Below are 19,378 nucleotides of genomic sequence, written 5' to 3'. Positions count from 1 at the left end.
TTATATAACCCTTATTTTAATGTTTTTTTTAACCCTTATTTTAATGTTTTATATAACCCTTATTTTAATGTTTTATTTAACCCGCACCTGGATTCGGTCTTATGTAGAAATGTAGAAAAAAAGATTTTTTTTTACATTGGTAAAAAGTAGAGACTCATATTCTCATTTACAGCAATGACCTGGGGAATAGTTACAGGGGAGAGGAAGGGGGATGAATGAGCCAATTGGAAGCTGGGGATGATTAGGTGACCGTGACGGTATGAGGACCAGATTGGGAATTTAGCCAGGACACCGGGGTTAACACCCCTACTCTTACGATATGTTCCATGGGATCTTTAATGACCTCAGAGAGTCAGGACACCGGGGTTAACACCCCTACTCTTACGATATGTTCCATGGGATCTTTAATGACCTCAGAGAGTCAGGACACCGGGGTTAACACCACTACTCTTACGATATGTTCCATGGGATCTTTAATGACCTCAGAGAGTCAGGACACCGGGGTTAACACCCCTACTCTTACGATATGTTCCATGGGATCTTTAATGACCTCAGAGAGTCAGGACACCGGGGTTAACACCCCTACTCTTACGATATGTTCCATGGGATCTTTAATGACCTCAGAGAGTCAGGACACCGGGGTTAACACCACTACTCTTACGATATGTTCCATGGGATCTTTAGTGACCACAGAGAGTCAGGACACCGGGGTTAACACCCCTACTCTTACGATATGTTCCATGGGATCTTTAGTGACCACAGAGAGTCAGGACACCGGGGTTAACACCCCTACTCTTACGATATGTTCCATGGGATCTTTAGTGACCTCAGAGAGTCAGGACACCCGTTTAACGTCCCATCCTCTGTGTGTGTGTGTGTGTGTGTGTGTGTGTGTGTGTGTGTGTGTGTGTGTGTGTGTGTGTGTGTGTGTGTGTGTGTGTGTGTGTGTGTGTGTGTGTGTGTGTGTGTGTGTGTGTGTGTGTGTGTGTGTGTGTGTGTGTGTGTGTGTGTGTGTGTGTGTGTGTGTGTGTGTGTGTAGTTTGGTTTTAATGACTCCAGGGTGGGTGTGGTGCAGTACAGTGGGGATGGAGCCCAGGAGGCTGTCAGACTGGGAGACCCCAACATTAACACACTCACTGAGCTCAAACAGTAAGTACACAAATACACACGTACCAACACATACAAACACACACACACACAATCATCGCTCTGTACATTGTGTGTAGGGCAGTACAGGACCTGCACTGGCTGAGGCCCACTATACAGGAGAGGCTCTTCAGTACTTAACATACGTGCCTGTGTGTGTGCGTGTCACTCTGTCTGTCGGTGTCTGTGTGTCTGTCCGTCTTTTCTGTCTGTGTGTGTCTGTGCCTGTCTCTGTGTGTGTCTCTGTGTAGGGCGGTGCGGGACCTGCGCTGGCTGGCCGAGGCCACCTATACAGGGGAGGCTCTGCAGTTCTCTCTGACCAACATGATTGACCGTCTGCAGCAGGAGAACCGCGTGGTCCTAGTGCTTACCGACGGACGCTCTGATATCACCAGAGATAAAACACCGCTCAACACGCTGTGTGGGAAGGGCATCAAGGTAAGGGACAACACACTGTGAAGGGCATCAAGGTAAGGGACAACACACTGTGAAGGACATCAAGGTAAGGGACAACACACTGTGAAGGACATCAAGGTAAGGGACAACACACTGTGGGACGGACATCAAGGTAAGGGACAACACACTGTGAAGGACATCAAGGTAAGGGACAACACACTGTGAAGGACATCAAGGTAAGGGACAACACACTGTGGGACGGACATCAAGGTAAGGGACAACACACTGTGAAGGACATCAAGGTAAGGGACAACACACTGTGAAGGACATCAAGGTAAGGGACAACACACTGTGAAGGACATCAAGGTAAGGGACAACACACTGTGAAGGGCATCAAGGTAAGAGACAACACACTGTGAAGGACATCAAGGTAAGGGACAACACACTGTGAAGGACATCAAGGTAAGGGACAACACACTGTGAAGGGCATCAAGGTAAGGGACAACACACTGTGAAGGGCATCAAGGTAAGAGACAACACACTGTGAAGGGCATCAAGGTAAGGGACAACACACTGTGAAGGGCATCAAGGTAAGGGACAACACACTGTGAAGGGCATCAAGGTAAGGGACAACACACTGTGGGACGGACATCAAGGTAAGGGACAACACACTGTGGGACGGACATCAAGGTAAGGGACAACACACTGTGGGACGGACATCAAGGTAAGGGACAACACACTGTGGGATGGACATCAAGGTAAGAGACAACACACTGTGGGACGGACATCAAGGTAAGGGACAACACACTGTGGGACGGACATCAAGGTAAGGGACAACACACTATGGGACGGACATCAAGGTAAGGGACAACACACTGTGAAGGGCATCAAGGTAAGGGACAACACACTGTGGGATGGACATCAAGGTAAGGGACAACACACTGTGAAGGGCGTCAAGGTAAGGGACAACACACTCTGTGGGAAGGGCATCAAGGTAAGGGACAACACACTCTGTGGGACGGACATCAAGGTAAGGGACAACACACTATGGGACGGACATCAAGGTAAGGGACAACACACTGTGAAGGGCATCAAGGTAAGGGACAACACTGTGAAGGGCATCAAGGTAAGGGACAACACACTGTGAAGGACATCAAGGTAAGGGACAACACACTGTGAAGGGCATCAAGGTAAGGGACAACACACTGTGAAGGGCATCAAGGTAAGGGACAACACACTGTGAAGGGCATCAAGGTAAGGGACAACACACTGTGAAGGATATCAAGGTAAGGGACAACACACTCTGTGGGACGGACATCAAGGTAAGAGACAACACACTGTGGGACGGACATCAAGGTAAGAGACAACACACTATGGGACGGACATCAAGGTAAGAGACAACACACTATGGGACGGACATCAAGGTAAGAGACAACACACTGTGAAGGGCATCAAGGTAAGAGACAACACACTGTGGGACGGACATCAAGGTAAGAGACAACACACTGTGGGACGGACATCAAGGTAAGAGACAACACACTATGGGACGGACATCAAGGTAAGAGACAACACACTGTGGGACGGACATCAAGGTAAGAGACAACACACTATGGGACGGACATCAAGGTAAGAGACAACACACTGTGGGACGGACATCAAGGTAAGGGACAACACACTGTGGAAAGGACATCAAGGTAAGGGACAACACACTGTGGGACGGACATCAAGGTAAGGGACAACACACTGTGAAGGACATCAAGGTAAGGGACAACACACTGTGGGAAGGACATCAAGGTAAGAGACAACACACTGTGGGACGGACATCAAGGTAAGAGACAACACACTATGGGACGGACATCAAGGTAAGAGACAACACACTGTGGGACGGACATCAAGGTAAGGGACAACACACTGTGGAAAGGACATCAAGGTAAGGGACAACACACTGTGGGACGGACATCAAGGTAAGGGACAACACACTGTGAAGGACATCAAGGTAAGGGACAACACACTGTGGGAAGGACATCAAGGTAAGGGACAACACACTGTGAAGGGCATCAAGGTAAGGGACAACACACTGTGAAGGGCATCAAGGTAAGGGACAACACACTGTGAAGGGCATCAAGGTAAGGCTCAACACACTGTGGGAAGGACACCAAGGTAAGGGACAACACACTGTGAAAGGCATCAAGGTAAGGGACAACACACTGTGGGAAGGACATCAAGGTAAGGGACAACACACTGTGGGACGGACATCAAGGTAAGGGACAACACACTGTGGGAAGGACATCAAGGTAAGAGACAACACACTGTGGGAAACCTCCCCGTCTGGTTCACACCAGTAACTGGGTGCTATCCAGTTATCCAGAACTCGAAGGATGGAGGCAAGCTTCAGTACGACCTGCAACATCATATCACAACGCACAATCCATTAAGCACACACACACACACACACACACACACACACACACACACACTAACCCTGCCCCCCTCTCTCTGTCAGGTGGGTGGTCTGGGAGTGAAGGACTACTCTGGCCGTCAGCCCAACCATGAACAGCTCAGTGCTGTGGTCTGTAAGAGCGACCCTAAACCAGGCTTCTCCTTCGTCCTGGAGAACTTCGCTGAGCTGCTGGATGACTCCTTTCTACAGAACCTCACCACGCGCATCTGTGAAGGTACACACGCACGCACGCACGCACCACACACACACACACACACACACACACACACACACACACACACACACACACACACACACACACACACACACACACACACACACACACACACACACGCACGCTAGTGAACCCCTTGGTTCTGATACAGACTCTAACATTACTTCTGTGTAAATCATTGACTTGAAAATGTCCTAATCCATTTGTGTTTCTCTATTTCCTTCCACAGATAAGAAGTGTCCCAACTACAAATGTCCCAGTAAGTCAACCGTTTGTTACAATGTGGTTCATCTCTGTCCTGATCTCTACAGTCTCATTGTCTTCAGACATGTGCATGGGTTAGGATCAGGGTTTCTCTATATATTCTTCTTCTTGGATGTTGTTGTTTATCCTGTTGTTTCTGTCCTCCAGTCTCGTTCTCAGGGGACACAGACATCGTGTTGATGATGGACAGTTCCGCCAGTGTGGGACAGAGGAACTTTGACTCCAGCAAGACCTTCGTCAAGCGTCTGGCTGAGCGCTTCCTGTCTGCCGAGAGGTCCGGCCGCGCTGTCGTGCGTGTCGCCGTGGGCCAGTACAGCCGCGAACGCCGCATGGAGGCGGAGCTGACCTCTAACCTCACCGCGCTGACCAGTAAGATCGATGCCGCCACCTTCCAGAACGACGGTACTGACGTTACCAAGGCGATGGCCTTCGCCATGGAGCAATTCAAGACATCAGGGGGCGGGAACAGGAAGAAGAAGCTGGTACTGTTCTCGGACGGGAGGTCGCAGGGCGTTACTGAGGTGATGTTGGAGAAGCGCGTGCGGCTGGTGTCGGAGGCGGGAGTGGAGCTGTACGTTATCACCGTGGGCAATCAGGTGAGCGAGGCCAACCTGCGCTCGCTGGTCAGCAGGGGGAGGAGTTACGATGTCACCTACGCCCAGCGCCACCTGTTCCGCGTCCCAGACTACCCATCTCTGCTGCGTGGCGTGTTCTACCAGACCGTGTCCCGCAGGGTCTCTCAGGCCTGAGTTCAGGGGCAAGGGCTGGGACCACATGCTTTAGAGTTTAGTCTCCCTCATTATGAATGTCCATTCGTACTTCGTCGCTCATTTACTATCACTGTGTTTTAGTTGTGTTTTTATGTCCGATAATGACAGAAGACGATTGTGTGTCAGACTGTGTAAGAGATTGTGTTACACTGTGTTCATGTGCTCTCTGGATTATCAGGACCTAACCAACCGGGAAATTTCTGAAAAACTCCCGTAACAGAAACTAGTTTCAGATGTCTAAAACAGTTTGTTATCTAAGTTGTAAATCCTTCCAGTCAGACTGTTCCCAGTTCCATAATTCCCAGTCAGACTGTTCCCAGTTCCATAATTCCAAGCAGCACATGAACACAGCATTAAACAGAACGGTGTACTGTAAAATAATGTTTTTTTTTGTGTGTTTTTTTTTAAACAAACTTATTTTATGTTGTTTGTAGATCAGAGACAGAACAGGATATGACATCACTCCATATGTTTTAAACATCAAAGTTAAACATGAAACATCCTCCCTCTAGACAACCTTGTCCAAATGAAGATACTGAACAGCTGGACACAGACTGTTAGCGTATGTGTGTGTTTAGGGGAATGGTCTCTAATGTCCAGCATATCATGTAGGATTTTCTCTATAAACAGTATGTCTGGGTTCACTTGTTCAGATGATGACACACACACACACACACACACACACACACACACACACACACACACACACACACACACACACACACACACACACACACACACACACACACACACACACACACACACACACACACACACACACACACACACACACACTCCTCTCTGTATCAGCCTCATTAACCCTTGAAGGCCACCAACCGTCAACATTGTTTTGGCCGGATTATTCAGTCCTTCGACGTTCCAGGTAACAGATTGTGTGTGTTGTCAGCAGGAAATTCCCTCTATGTAATAAATCATTAATCCTTGGTGCTATCGTTCAGAGCAAGTGTCTCAGAGTCAGATGACCTCTGTAGCAGTAGACAGACTTCTACGTGTAAAACTGATGTCTTGACCTGGAAGAAAACCTGCCGCCAGACATTTTGTTTGGACCAAACAAGCTGCTTCATTAAATGCCGCTTCACCCCCAATAAATGTTTCTGTAGTGTCTGTTTTCTGTATGTCCTACACACACACACACAACACACACACACACACACACACACACACACACACACACACACACACACACACACACACACACACACACACACACACACACACACACACACACACACACACACACACACACCCTTCTGTCATTGACACACCTCTCTTCTTTCTCATTGGCCTAAAACAAATAGGTATTTTGACCTCAAGGGGCCTTCTGGGTTAAAGGGTGACTGCATATCCTGTTTTGGCCTCGTTTTTAAGAAATGGTAGCGGCCATGACTGAAGGCTAACGTAAGTAGTCATGTGGGTGTGTCTTTACCATTCAATCTCACAAACATGGGCAGTAGTGAGTACATCAAGGTGAGCTAAGCTAGCTTTGCTATGGAGAGAAATACGTTTTGGAGTTGAGTTCTCCCCTTCTGACTGCCGTCTCAAGATGGTCAGCTAATTCAGTTCTATGTGTAGGCTAAAGCCTGTGCTGACCTTGTTTAGACAAGCTGTCAGCAGCTAGCTAGCATAGCTTGGTGATAGGATAGCCAGCTGCAGCTATCTATCAAATAAAATAAAATTGTATTTGTCACAACAGTGAAATGCTTACTTACAAGTCCTTAACCAACAATGCAGTTTTAAGAAAATCCCTCCCAAAGAGTAAGAGATAAGATGAATAAATAAAGAGCAGCAGTAAATAACAATAGCGGGGCTATATACAGGGTGTACCGGAAGAGAGTCAATGTGGGGGCTATATACAGGGGGTACCAGTACAGAGTCAATGTGGAGGCTATATACAGGGGGTACCGGTACAGAGTCAATGTGGAGGCTATATACAGGGGGTACCGGTACAGAGTCAATGTGGAGGCTATATACAGGGGGTACTGGTACAGAGTCAATATGGAGGCTATATACAGGGGGTACCGGTACAGAGTCAATGTGGAGGCTATATACAGGGGGTACCGGTACAGAGTCAATGTGGAGGCTATATACAGGGGGTACCGGTACAGAGTCAATGTGGAGGCTATATACAGGGGGTAACAGTACAGAGTCAATGTGGAGGCTATATACAGGGGGTACCGGTACCGAGTCAATGTGGGGGCTATATACAGGGTGTTACGGTACAGAGTCAATGTGGAGGCTATATACAGGGGGTACTGGTACAGAGTCAATATGGAGGCTATATACAGGGGGTACCGGTACAGAGTCAATGTGGAGGCTATATACAGGGGGTACCGGTACAGAGTCAATGTGGAGGCTATATACAGGGGGTACCGGTACAGAGTCAATGTGGGGGCTATATACAGGGTGTTACCGGTACAGAGTCAATGTGGAGGCTATATACAGGGGGTACCAGTACAGAGTCAGTGTGGAGGCTATATACAGGGGGTACCGGTACAGAGTCAATGTGGGGGCTATATACAGGGGGTACCAGTACAGAGTCAATGTGGAGGCTATATACAGGGTGTACCGGAAGAGAGTCAATGTGGGGGCTATATACAGGGGGTACCGGTACAGAGTCAATGTGGAGGCTATATACAGGGGCTACCGGTACAGAGTCAATGTGGAGGCTATATACAGGGGGTACCAGTACAGAGTCAATGTGGAGGCTATATACAGGGTGTACCGGTACAGAGTCAATGTGGAGGCTATATACAGGGGGTACCGGTACAGAGTCAATGTGGGGGCTATATACAGGGGGTACCAGTACAGAGTCAATGTGGAGGCTATATACAGGGGGTACCGGTACAGAGTCAATGTGGAGGCTATATACAGGGGGTACCAGTACAGAGTCAATGTGGAGGCTATATACAGGGGGTACCGGTACAGAGTCAATGTGGAGGCTATATACAGGGGGTACCGGTACAGAGTCAATGTGGAGGCTATATACAGGGGGTACCAGTACAGAGTCAATGTGGAGGCTATATACAGGGGGTACCGGTACAGAGTCAATGTGGAGGCTATATACAGGGGGTACCGGTACAGAGTCAATGTGGAGGCTATATACAGGGGGTACCGGTACAGAGTCAATGTGGAGGCTATATACAGGGGGTACCGGTACAGAGTCAATGTGGAGGCTATATACAGGGGGTACCAGTACAGAGTCAATGTGGAGGCTATATACAGGGGGTACCGGTACAGAGTCAATGTGGAGGCTATATACAGGGGGTACCGGTACAGAGTCAATGTGGAGGCTATATACAGGGGGTACTGGTACAGAGTCAATATGGAGGCTATATACAGGGGGTACCGGTACAGAGTCAATGTGGAGGCTATATACAGGGGGTACCGGTACAGAGTCAATGTGGAGGCTATATACAGGGGGTACCGGTACAGAGTCAATGTGGAGGCTATATACAGGGGGTAACAGTACAGAGTCAATGTGGAGGCTATATACAGGGGGTACCGGTACCGAGTCAATGTGGGGGCTATATACAGGGTGTTACGGTACAGAGTCAATGTGGAGGCTATATACAGGGGGTACTGGTACAGAGTCAATATGGAGGCTATATACAGGGGGTACCGGTACAGAGTCAATGTGGAGGCTATATACAGGGGGTACCGGTACAGAGTCAATGTGGAGGCTATATACAGGGGGTACCGGTACAGAGTCAATGTGGAGGCTATATACAGGGTGTACCGGAAGAGAGTCAATGTGGGGGCTATATACAGGGGGTACCGGTACAGAGTCAATGTGGAGGCTATATACAGGGGGTACCGGTACAGAGTCAATGTGGAGGCTATATACAGGGGGTACCAGTACAGAGTCAATGTGGAGGCTATATACAGGGTGTACCGGTACAGAGTCAATGTGGAGGCTATATACAGGGGGTACCGGTACAGAGTCAATGTGGAGGCTATATACAGGGGGTACCAGTACAGAGTCAATGTGGAGGCTATATACAGGGGGTACCAGTACAGAGTCAATGTGGAGGCTATATACAGGGGGTACCAGTACAGAGTCAATGTGGAGGTTATATACAGGGGGTACCGGTACAGAGTCAATGTGGAGGCTATATACAGGGGGTACCGGTACAGAGTCAATGTGGAGGCTATATACAGGGGGTACTGGTACAGAGTCAATATGGAGGCTATATACAGGGGGTACCGGTACAGAGTCAATGTGGAGGCTATATACAGGGGGTACCAGTACAGAGTCAATGTGGAGGCTATATACAGGGGGTACCAGTACAGAGTCAATGTGGAGGCTATATACAGGGGGTAACAGTACAGAGTCAATGTGGAGGCTATATACAGGGGGTACCGGTACCGAGTCAATGTGGGGGCTATATACAGGGTGTTACGGTACAGAGTCAATGTGGAGGCTATATACAGGGGGTACTGGTACAGAGTCAATATGGAGGCTATATACAGGGGGTACCGGTACAGAGTCAATGTGGAGGCTATATACAGGGGGTACCGGTACAGAGTCAATGTGGAGGCTATATACAGGGGGTACCGGTACAGAGTCAATGTGGGGGCTATATACAGGGTGTTACCGGTACAGAGTCAATGTGGAGGCTATATACAGGGGGTACCAGTACAGAGTCAGTGTGGAGGCTATATACAGGGGGTACCGGTACAGAGTCAATGTGGGGGCTATATACAGGGGGTACCAGTACAGAGTCAATGTGGAGGCTATATACAGGGTGTACCGGAAGAGAGTCAATGTGGGGGCTATATACAGGGGGTACCGGTACAGAGTCAATGTGGAGGCTATATACAGGGGGTACCGGTACAGAGTCAATGTGGAGGCTATATACAGGGGGTACCAGTACAGAGTCAATGTGGAGGCTATATACAGGGTGTACCGGTACAGAGTCAATGTGGAGGCTATATACAGGGGGTACCGGTACAGAGTCAATGTGGAGGCTATATACAGGGGGTACCGGTACAGAGTCAATGTGGAGGCTATATACAGGGGGTACCGGTACAGAGTCAATGTGGAGGCTATATACAGGGGGTACCGGTACAGAGTCAATGTGGAGGTTATATACAGGGGGTACCGGTACAGAGTCAATGTGGAGGCTATATACAGGGGGTACCGGTACAGAGTCAATGTGGAGGCTATATACAGGGGGTACCAGTACAGAGTCAATGTGGAGGCTATATACAGGGGGTACCGGTACAGAGTCAATGTGGAGGCTATATACAGGGGGTACCGGTACAGAGTCAATGTGGAGGCTATATACAGGGGGTACCGGTACAGAGTCAATGTGGAGGCTATATACAGGGGGTACCGGTACAGAGTCAATGTGGAGGCTATATACAGGGGGTACCGGTACAGAGTCAATGTGGAGGCTATATACAGGGGGTACCGGTACAGAGTCAATGTGGAGGCTATATACAGGGGGTACCGGTACAGAGTCAATGTGGAGGCTATATACAGGGGGTACCGGTACAGAGTCAATGTGGAGGCTATATACAGGGGATACCGGTACAGAGTCAATGTGGAGGCTATATACAGGGGGTACTGGTACAGAGTCAATGTGGAGGCTATATACAGGGGGTACTGGTACAGAGTCAATATGGAGGCTATATACAGGGGGTACCGGTACAGAGTCAATGTGGAGGCTATATACAGGGGGTACCGGTACAGAGTCAATGTGGAGGCTATATACAGGGTGTTACGGTACAGAGTCAATGTGGAGGCTATATACAGGGGGTACTGGTACAGAGTCAATGTGGAGGCTATATACAGGGTGTTACGGTACAGAGTCAATGTGGAGGCTATATACAGGGTGTTACGGTACAGAGTCAATGTGGAGGCTATATACAGGGGATACCGGTACAGAGTCAATGTGGAGGCTATATACAGGGTGTTACGGTACAGAGTCAATGTGGAGGCTATATACAGGGGGTACCGGTACAGAGTCAATGTGGAGGCTATATACAGGGTGTTACGGTACAGAGTCAATGTGGAGGCTATATACAGGGGATACCGGTACAGAGTCAATGTGGAGGCTATATACAGGGTGTTACGGTACAGAGTCAATGTGGAGGCTATATACAGGGGGTACCGGTACAGAGTCAATGTGGAGGCTATATACAGGGGGTACCGGTACAGAGTCAATGTGGAGGCTATATACAGGGTGTTACGGTACAGAGTCAATGTGGAGGATATATACAGGGGGTACCGGTACAGAGTCAATGTGGAGACTATATACAGGGGGTACCGGTACAGAGTCAATGTGGAGGCTATATACAGGGGGTAACGGTACAGAGTCAATGTGGAGGCTATATACAGGGTGTTACGGTACAGAGTCAATGTGGAGGATATATACAGGGGGTACCGGTACAGAGTCAATGTGCGGGGACACCGGTGTCGAGGTTATTGAGGTAATATGTACATGTAGGTAAAGTTATTAAAGTGACTATGCATATATAATAACAGAGAGTAGTAGCAGCAGCGTAGAAGAGGGGGAGACAATGCAAATAGTCTGGGGAGCCATTTGATTAGATGTTCAGGAGTCTTATGACTTGGGGGTAGAAGCTGTTTAGAAGCCTCTTGGATCTAGACTTGACACTCTGGTACCACTTGAACAAGAGCCGGATGCCTGGTCAGAACCCGGAGAAGGCGAATGGGAAAGCTGCCATTACCGTCAATACTACTCGCCAATGTGCAATCATTGGACAATATATTAGACGAGGTACGATCACGAATATCCTACATCAAAAACTGTAATATCCTATGTTTCAAGGAATCGTGGCTGAATGACAACATGGATATTCAGCTAGCGGGATATACGCTGCATCGGCAAGATAGAACAGCACACTCCGGTAAGACGAGGGGGGGGGGGCGGTCTGTGCATATTTGTATACAACAGCTGGTGCACGAATCTAAGGAAGTCTCTAGATTTTGCTCGCCTGAAGGAGAGTATATTGTGATAAATTGCAGGCCACACTACTTGCCTTGAGTGTTTTCGGCTATACTTTTCGTGGCTGTTTATTTACCACCACAGACAAATATGGGCACTAAGACCGCACTCAGTCAGCTGTATAAGGAAATAAGTAAACAGGAAACCACCCAGAGGCGGCACTAATAGTGGCCGGAGACTTTAATGCAGGGAAACTTAAATCAGTTCTACCAAATTCCCATCAACATGTTAAATGTGCAACCAGAGGGAGAAAAAAATCTAGGTCACCTGTACTCCACACACAGAGACGCGTACAAAGCTCTCCCTCGCCCTCCATTTGGTAAATCCGACCACAACTCTATCCTCCTGATTCCTGTTTACAAGCAAAAATTAAAGCAGGAAGTACCAGTGACTCGGTCTATAAAAAAGTGGTCAGATGAAGCAGATGCTAAGCTACAGGACTGTTTTGTAGCACAGACTGGAACATGTTCCGGGATTCTTCCGATGGCATTGAGGAGTACACCACATCAGTCACTGGCTTTATCAATAAGTGCATCGAGGACGTCGTCCCCACAGTGACTGTACGTACATACCCCAACCAGAAGCCATGGATTACAGGCAACATCCGGACTGAGCTAAAGGGTAGAGCTGCCGCTTTCAAGGTGCGGGACTCTAACCCGGAAGCTTACAAGAAATCCTGCTATGCCCTGCGACAAACCATCAAACAGGCAAAGCGTCAATACAGTTTTAGGACCACTATTGTTTTCACTATATATTTTACCTCTTGGTGATGTCATTCGGAAACATAAAGTTTACTTTCACTGCTATGCGGACGACACACAGCTGTACATTTCGATGAAACATGGTGAGGCCCCAAAATTGCAAATCTTTTAGTTTTAAACTCAGAAAATACAGAGATACTAGTTCTAGTTCCCAAAAAACAAAGAGATATTCTGTTAATTAATCTTGATGGTTGTACAGTGGTATCAAATAAAACTGTGAAGTAACTCAGTGTGCTCTGGACCCTGATCTCTCTTTTGACGAACATATCAAGAATGTTTCAAAAAATGTGGCAGAAATCTAATCCATGCATTTGTCACTTCTAGATTAGACTACTGCAATGCTCTAATCTCTGGCTACCTGGATAAAACACTAAATAAACCTCAGTTAGTGCTCAGCACGCCTGCTAGAATCTTGACAAGAACCAAAACATTTGATCATATTACTCCAGTGCTAGCCTCTCTACGCTGGCTTCCTGTTCAGGCTAGGGCTGATCTCAAGGTTTTACTGCTAACCTACAAAGCATTACATGGGCTTGCTCCTACCTATCTCTCCAATTTGGTCCTGCCATATATACCTACACATATGCTACAGCCACAAGACGCAGGCCTTCTTATTGTCCCTAGAATTTCTAAGCAAACAGCTGGAGGCAGGACTTTGTCCTATAGAGCTCCATTTTTATGGAATGGTCTGCCTACCCATGTGAGAGACGCAGATTCGGTCTCGACCATTAAGTCTTTATTGAAGACTTATCTCTTCAGTAGGTCCTATGATTGAGTGTAGTCTGGCCCAGGGGTGTGAAGGTGAACGGAAAGGCACTGGAGCGACGAACCGCTCTTGCTGTCTCTGCCTGGCCGGCTCCCCTCTCTCCACTGGGATTCTCCGCCCCTAACCCTATTACAGGGGCTGAGTCACTGGCTTACTGGTGCTCTTTCATGCCGTCCCTAGGAGGGGTGCGTCACTTGAGTGGGTTGAGTTACTGACGTGATCTTCCTGTCTGGGTTGGCGCCCCCCCTTGGTTTGTGCTGTGGTGGAGATCTTTGTGGGCTATACTCGGCCTTGTCTCAGGATTGTAAGTTGGTGGTTGAAGATATCCCGCTAGTGGTGTGGGGGCTGTGCTTTGGCAGAGTGGGTGGGGTTATATCCTTCCTGTTTGGCCCTGTCCGGGGGTATCATCGGATGGGGCCACAGTGTCTCCTGACCCCTCCTGTCTCAGCCTCCAGTATTTATGCTGCAGTAGTTTATGTGTCGGGGGGCTAGGGTCAGTTGGTTATACCTGGAGTACTTCTCCTATCTTATCCAGTGTCCTGTGTGAATTTAATTATGCTCTCTCTAATTCTCTCGTTCTCTCTTTCTTTCTCTCTCTCGGAGAACCTGAGCCCTAGGACCATACGTCACGGCAAACCGGGCATGATGACTCCTTGCTGTCCCCAGTCCACCTGGCCTTGCTGCTGTTCCAGTTTCAACTGTTCTGCCTGCTGTTATGGAACCCCTACCTGTTCAACTCTTAATGATCGGCTATGAAAAGCCAACTGACTTTTATTCCTGATTATTATTTGTCCATGCTTGTCATTTATGAACATTTTGAAAATCTTGGCTCTCTCTAATTCTCTCCTTCTCTCTCTCTTTCTCTCTCTCGGAGGACCTGAGCCCTGGGACCGTGCGTCGGGGCTGCCGGGCGTGATGGCTCCTTGCTGTCCCCAGTCCACCTGGCCTTGCTGCTATTCCAGTTTCAGCTGTTCTGCCTGCGGTTATGGAACCGCCACCTGTCCCGGACCTGCTATTTTCAACTCTTGATGATCGGCTATGAAAAGCCAACTGAAAATTATTCATGATTATTATTTGACCATGCTTGTCACTTATGAACATTTTGAACATCTTGGCATAGTTCTGTTATAATCTCCACCCAGCACAGCCAGAAGAGGACTGGCCACCCCTCATAGCCTGGTTCCTCTCTAGGTTTCTTCCTAGGTTTTGGCCTTTCTAGGGAGTTTTTCCTAGCCACCGTGCTTCTACACCTGCATTGCTTGCTGTTTGGGGTTTTAGGCTGGGTGTCTGTACAGCACTTCGAGATATTAGCTGATGTACGAAGGGCTATATAAAATAAACTTGATTTGATTTGATCAATCTACACACAACACCCGGTAATAACTCTACCCCATAATGACAAAGAAAAACAGTTTTTTAGAAATTGTAGCTAAAAAATATATAATAATGAAATATGACATTAATGTAAGTATTCAGATGCTTCACTCAGTACTTTGTTGAAGCACCTTTGGCAGCGATTACAGCCTCGAGTCTTCTTGGGTATGACGCTACAAGCTTGGCACACCTGTATTTGGGGAGTTTCTCCCATTCTTCTCTGCAGATCCTCTCAAGCTCTGTCAGGTTGGATGGGGAGCGTCGCTGTACAGCTATTTTCAGGTCTCTCCAGAGATGTTCGGTCGGGTTCAAGTCTGGGCTCTGGCTGGGCCACTCAAGGACATTCAGAGACTTGTCCTGAAGCCACTCCTGCGTTGTCTTGGCTGTGTGCTTAGGGTCATTGTCCTGTTGGAAGGTGAACCTTCACCCCAGTCTGAGGTCCTGAGACCTCTGGAGCAGGTTTTCATCAAGGGTCTCTCTGTACTTTGCTCCGTTCATGTTTTCCTCGATCCTGATTAGTCTCCCAGTTCCTGCCACTGAAAAACACCCCCACAGCATGATGCTGCCACCACCATGCTTCACCGTAGGGATGGTGCCAGGTTTCCTCCAGACGTGACATTGAGTTCAATCTTGGTTTCATCAGACCAGAGATTCTTGTTTCTCATGGTCTGAGAGTCTTTAGGTGCCTTTTGGCAAACTCCCAATCCAAGCGGCCTGCCATGTGACTTTTACTGAGGAGTGGCTTCCGTCTGGCCACCATAAAGGAGTGATTGGTGGAGTGCTGCAGAGATGGTTGTCCTTCTGGAAGGTTCTCCCATCTCCGCAGAGGAAATCTGGAGCTCTGTCAGAGTGACCATCGGGTTCTTGGTCACCTCCCTGACCAAGGCCCTTCTCCCCTGATTGCTCAGTTTGGCCGGGCAGCCAGCTCTAGGAAGAGTCTTGGTGGTCCCAAACTTCTTCCATTTAAGAATGATGAAGGCCACTGTGTTCTTGGGGTTCTTCAATGCTGCAGAAATGTTTTGGTACCCTTCCCCAGATCTGTGCCTCGACACAATCCTGTCTCGGAGCTCGACCTCATGGCTTGGTTTTGGCTCTGACATGCACTGTCAACTGTGGGACCTTATATAGACTAGAGGTCGACCGATTATGATTTTTCAATGCCGATACCGATTATTGGAGGACCAAAAAAAAGCTGATACCGATTAATCGGACGATTTTTATACGTATATTTGTAATACTGACAATTACAACAATACTGAATGAGCACTTTTATTTTAACCTAATATAATTCATAAATAAAATGAATTTAGTCTCAAATAAATTATGAAACATGCGTCGACTTTTTCTCTCTATACCATTTGTATTTCATTTTCCTTTGACTATTGGATGTTGTAATAGGCACTTTAGTATTGCCAGCCTAATCTCAGGAGTTGATAGGCTTGAAGTCATAAACAGCGCTGTGATCAAGCATTGCTAAGAGCTGCTGGCAAACGCAGTAAAGTTTGAATGAATGCTTACGAGCCTGCTGCTGCCTACCACCGCTCAGTCAGACTGCTCTATCAAATATCAAATCATAGAGTTAGTTATAATATAATTATCACAGAAATACGAGCCTGGTCATTAATATGGTCTAATCCGGAAACTATCATTTCGAAAACAAAATGTTTATTCTTTCAGTGTCATACGGAACCGTTCTGTATTTTATCTAACGGGTGGTAACCCTAAGTCTAAATATTCCTGTTACATTGAACAACCTTCAATGTTATGTCATAATTATGGAAGATTCTTCATTTGCAACGAGCCAGGCGGCCCAAACTGTTGCATATACCCTGACTGCGTGCAATGAACGCAAGAGAAGTGACACAATTTCCCTAGTTAATATTGCCTGCTAACATGCATTTATTTTAACTAAATATGCAGGTTTAAAAATATATACTTCTGTGTATTGATTTAAGAAAGGCAAAAGATGTTTATGGTTAGGTACATTTGTGCAATGATTGTGCTTTTTTCGCAAATGCGCCTTTGTTAAATCATCACCCGTTTGTCGAAGTAGGCTGTGATTCAATGATAAATTAACAGGCACCGCATTGATTATATGCAACACAGGACAAGCTAGTTAACCTAGTAATATCATCAACCATATGTAGTTAACTAGTGATTATGTGAAGATTGATTGTTTTTTATAAGATAATTTAATGCTAGCCAGCAACTTACCTCCTCCTGTCACGCCCTGACCGAAGAGATCTTTTTATGTCTCTATTTTGGTTTGGTCAGGGTGTGATTTGGGTGGGCATTCTATGTTCATTTTCTATGTTTTGTATTTCTTTGTGTTTGGCCGGGTATGGTTCTCAATCAGAGGCAGCTGTCTATCTTTGTCTCTGATTGAGAACCATACTTAGGTTTTTGTGGGTAGTTTTCTGTTTTGTGTCTGCACCAGACAGAACTGTTTTCGTGTTGTTCTAGTTTTGGTTATTTTGTCTCAGTGGTCAGTTTTAATTAAAAAAGCATGAACACTTACAACGCTGCGCTTTGGTCCACACCTTCTTCAACAGACGACCGTGACAGCTCCTTGCTGCACTCGTGTAAAAGGTGGTCAGCCTGCCACGCAGTTTCCTCATGGAATGCGATGTAATCGACCATAATCGGTGTCCAAAAATGCAGATTACCGATTGTTATGAAAACTTGAAATCGGCCCTAATTAATCGTCCATGCCGATTAATCGGTCGACCTCTAATATAGACAGGTGTGTGCCTTTCCAAATCACGTTCAATCAATTGAATTTACCACAGGTGGACTCCAATCAAGTTGTAGAAACATCTCAAGGTTGATCAATGGAAACAGGATGCACCTGAGCTCAATTTCAAATCTCATAGTTAAGGGTCTGAATACTTATGTAAATAAGGTATTTCCGTTTTGTGTACTTTTTTATTTGCAAAACAATCTAAAAACCTGTTTTGGCTTTGTCATTGTGGGGTATTGTGTGCAGATTGCTGAGGATTTTGTATTTATTTAATCAATTTTAGAATAAGGCTGTAACATAACAAAATGGGTGAAAAGTCAAAGGGTCTGAATAGTTTCCAAAGGGTGTCATGTCATAGTCAATGTTTCATCAAATATTTTTTAAATAATTTTTTTAAATACATTAAGCAGTCTTAAAATTCTAAATCAAAAAGCTGAATAATCATTGATATGACCATCTTAAAACAATTCCATAAATGACCTTAGAACCCTCCCCCCTCAGGACTTAGACTCTAGAAGGTTAACAGGTTGTAGTTATCATATATGTCAGGTCATGTTAGTGTAGAAGGGCTGTTATAACGTTTTGATTCATGTTAGTGGCAAATTATGTCCTTACTGCCAAGGTTCACAATACGGGGATATTCAACCAGCGTAGGGAGCCGCCTTGAAGTCTGAGAGCCCATTCATTATCTACGCTTCGTGCCGACACATCAAAGCAGCCATTCCAGACTCTCAAGTCAGGAAGATGGTGTCAGCTAAACTGTGATGAAGTCCCTTCCGTCTTCCATCTATGTAATGTATTACAGGTTATAGACAGGAGGGGTGGAGTCTTCCATCTATGTAATGTATTACAGGTTAAGGACAGGAGGGGTGGAGTCTTCCATCTATGTAATGTATTACAGGTTACAGACAGGAGGGGTGGAGTCTTCCATCTATATAATGTATTACAGGTTATAGACAGGAGGGGTGGAGTCTTCCATCTATGTAATGTATTACAGGTTATAGACAGGAGGGGTGGAGTCTTCCATCTATGTAATGTATTACAGGTTAAGGACAGGAGGGGTGGAGTCTTCCATCTATGTAATGTATTACAGGTTACAGACAGGAGGGGTGGAGTCTTCCATCTATGTAATGTATTACAGGTTATAGACAGGAGGGGTGGAGTCTTCCATCTATGTAATGTATTACAGGTTACAGACAGGAGGGGTGGAGTCTTCCATCTATGTAATGTATTACAGGTTATAGACAGGAGGGGTGGAGTCTTCCATCTATGTAATGTATTACAGGTTATAGACAGGAGGGGTGGAGTCTTCCATCTATGTAATGTATTACAGGTTAAGGACAGGAGGGGTGGAGTCTTCCATCTATGTAATGTATTACAGGTTATAGACAGGAGGGGTGGAGTCTTCCATCTATGTAATGTATTACAGGTTATAGACAGGAGGGGTGGAGTCTTCCATCTATGTAATGTATTACAGGTTATAGACAGGAG

The 19,378-nt window shown here is 46.7% G+C and overlaps 1 protein-coding gene across 1 annotated transcript in view; it reads left to right on the top strand.

Annotated features, from left to right (window-relative positions):
* LOC139560231 (collagen alpha-1(VI) chain-like) overlaps positions 1 to 6,361 on the top strand; it is a 57,235-nt gene extending 50,874 nt beyond the window's left edge. Inside the window, exons 29-33 of the mRNA XM_071376811.1 lie at positions 1,040 to 1,149; positions 1,398 to 1,584; positions 4,046 to 4,217; positions 4,447 to 4,476; positions 4,629 to 6,361. Of these exons, the coding sequence (XP_071232912.1) occupies positions 1,040 to 1,149; positions 1,398 to 1,584; positions 4,046 to 4,217; positions 4,447 to 4,476; positions 4,629 to 5,230 (1,101 nt within the window). The 3' untranslated portion in view covers positions 5,231 to 6,361. The remainder of the gene's footprint in view (positions 1 to 1,039; positions 1,150 to 1,397; positions 1,585 to 4,045; positions 4,218 to 4,446; positions 4,477 to 4,628) is intronic.
* Positions 6,362 to 19,378: the final 13,017 nt, after the last annotated feature.

This window comes from Salvelinus alpinus, chromosome 30 (genome assembly GCF_045679555.1).
Source record: "Salvelinus alpinus chromosome 30, SLU_Salpinus.1, whole genome shotgun sequence".
NCBI lineage: Eukaryota > Metazoa > Chordata > Actinopteri > Salmoniformes > Salmonidae > Salvelinus > Salvelinus alpinus.
The sequence above is the reverse complement of the archived record's forward strand: the minus strand, read 5'-3'. Positions and strand labels throughout refer to the sequence as shown.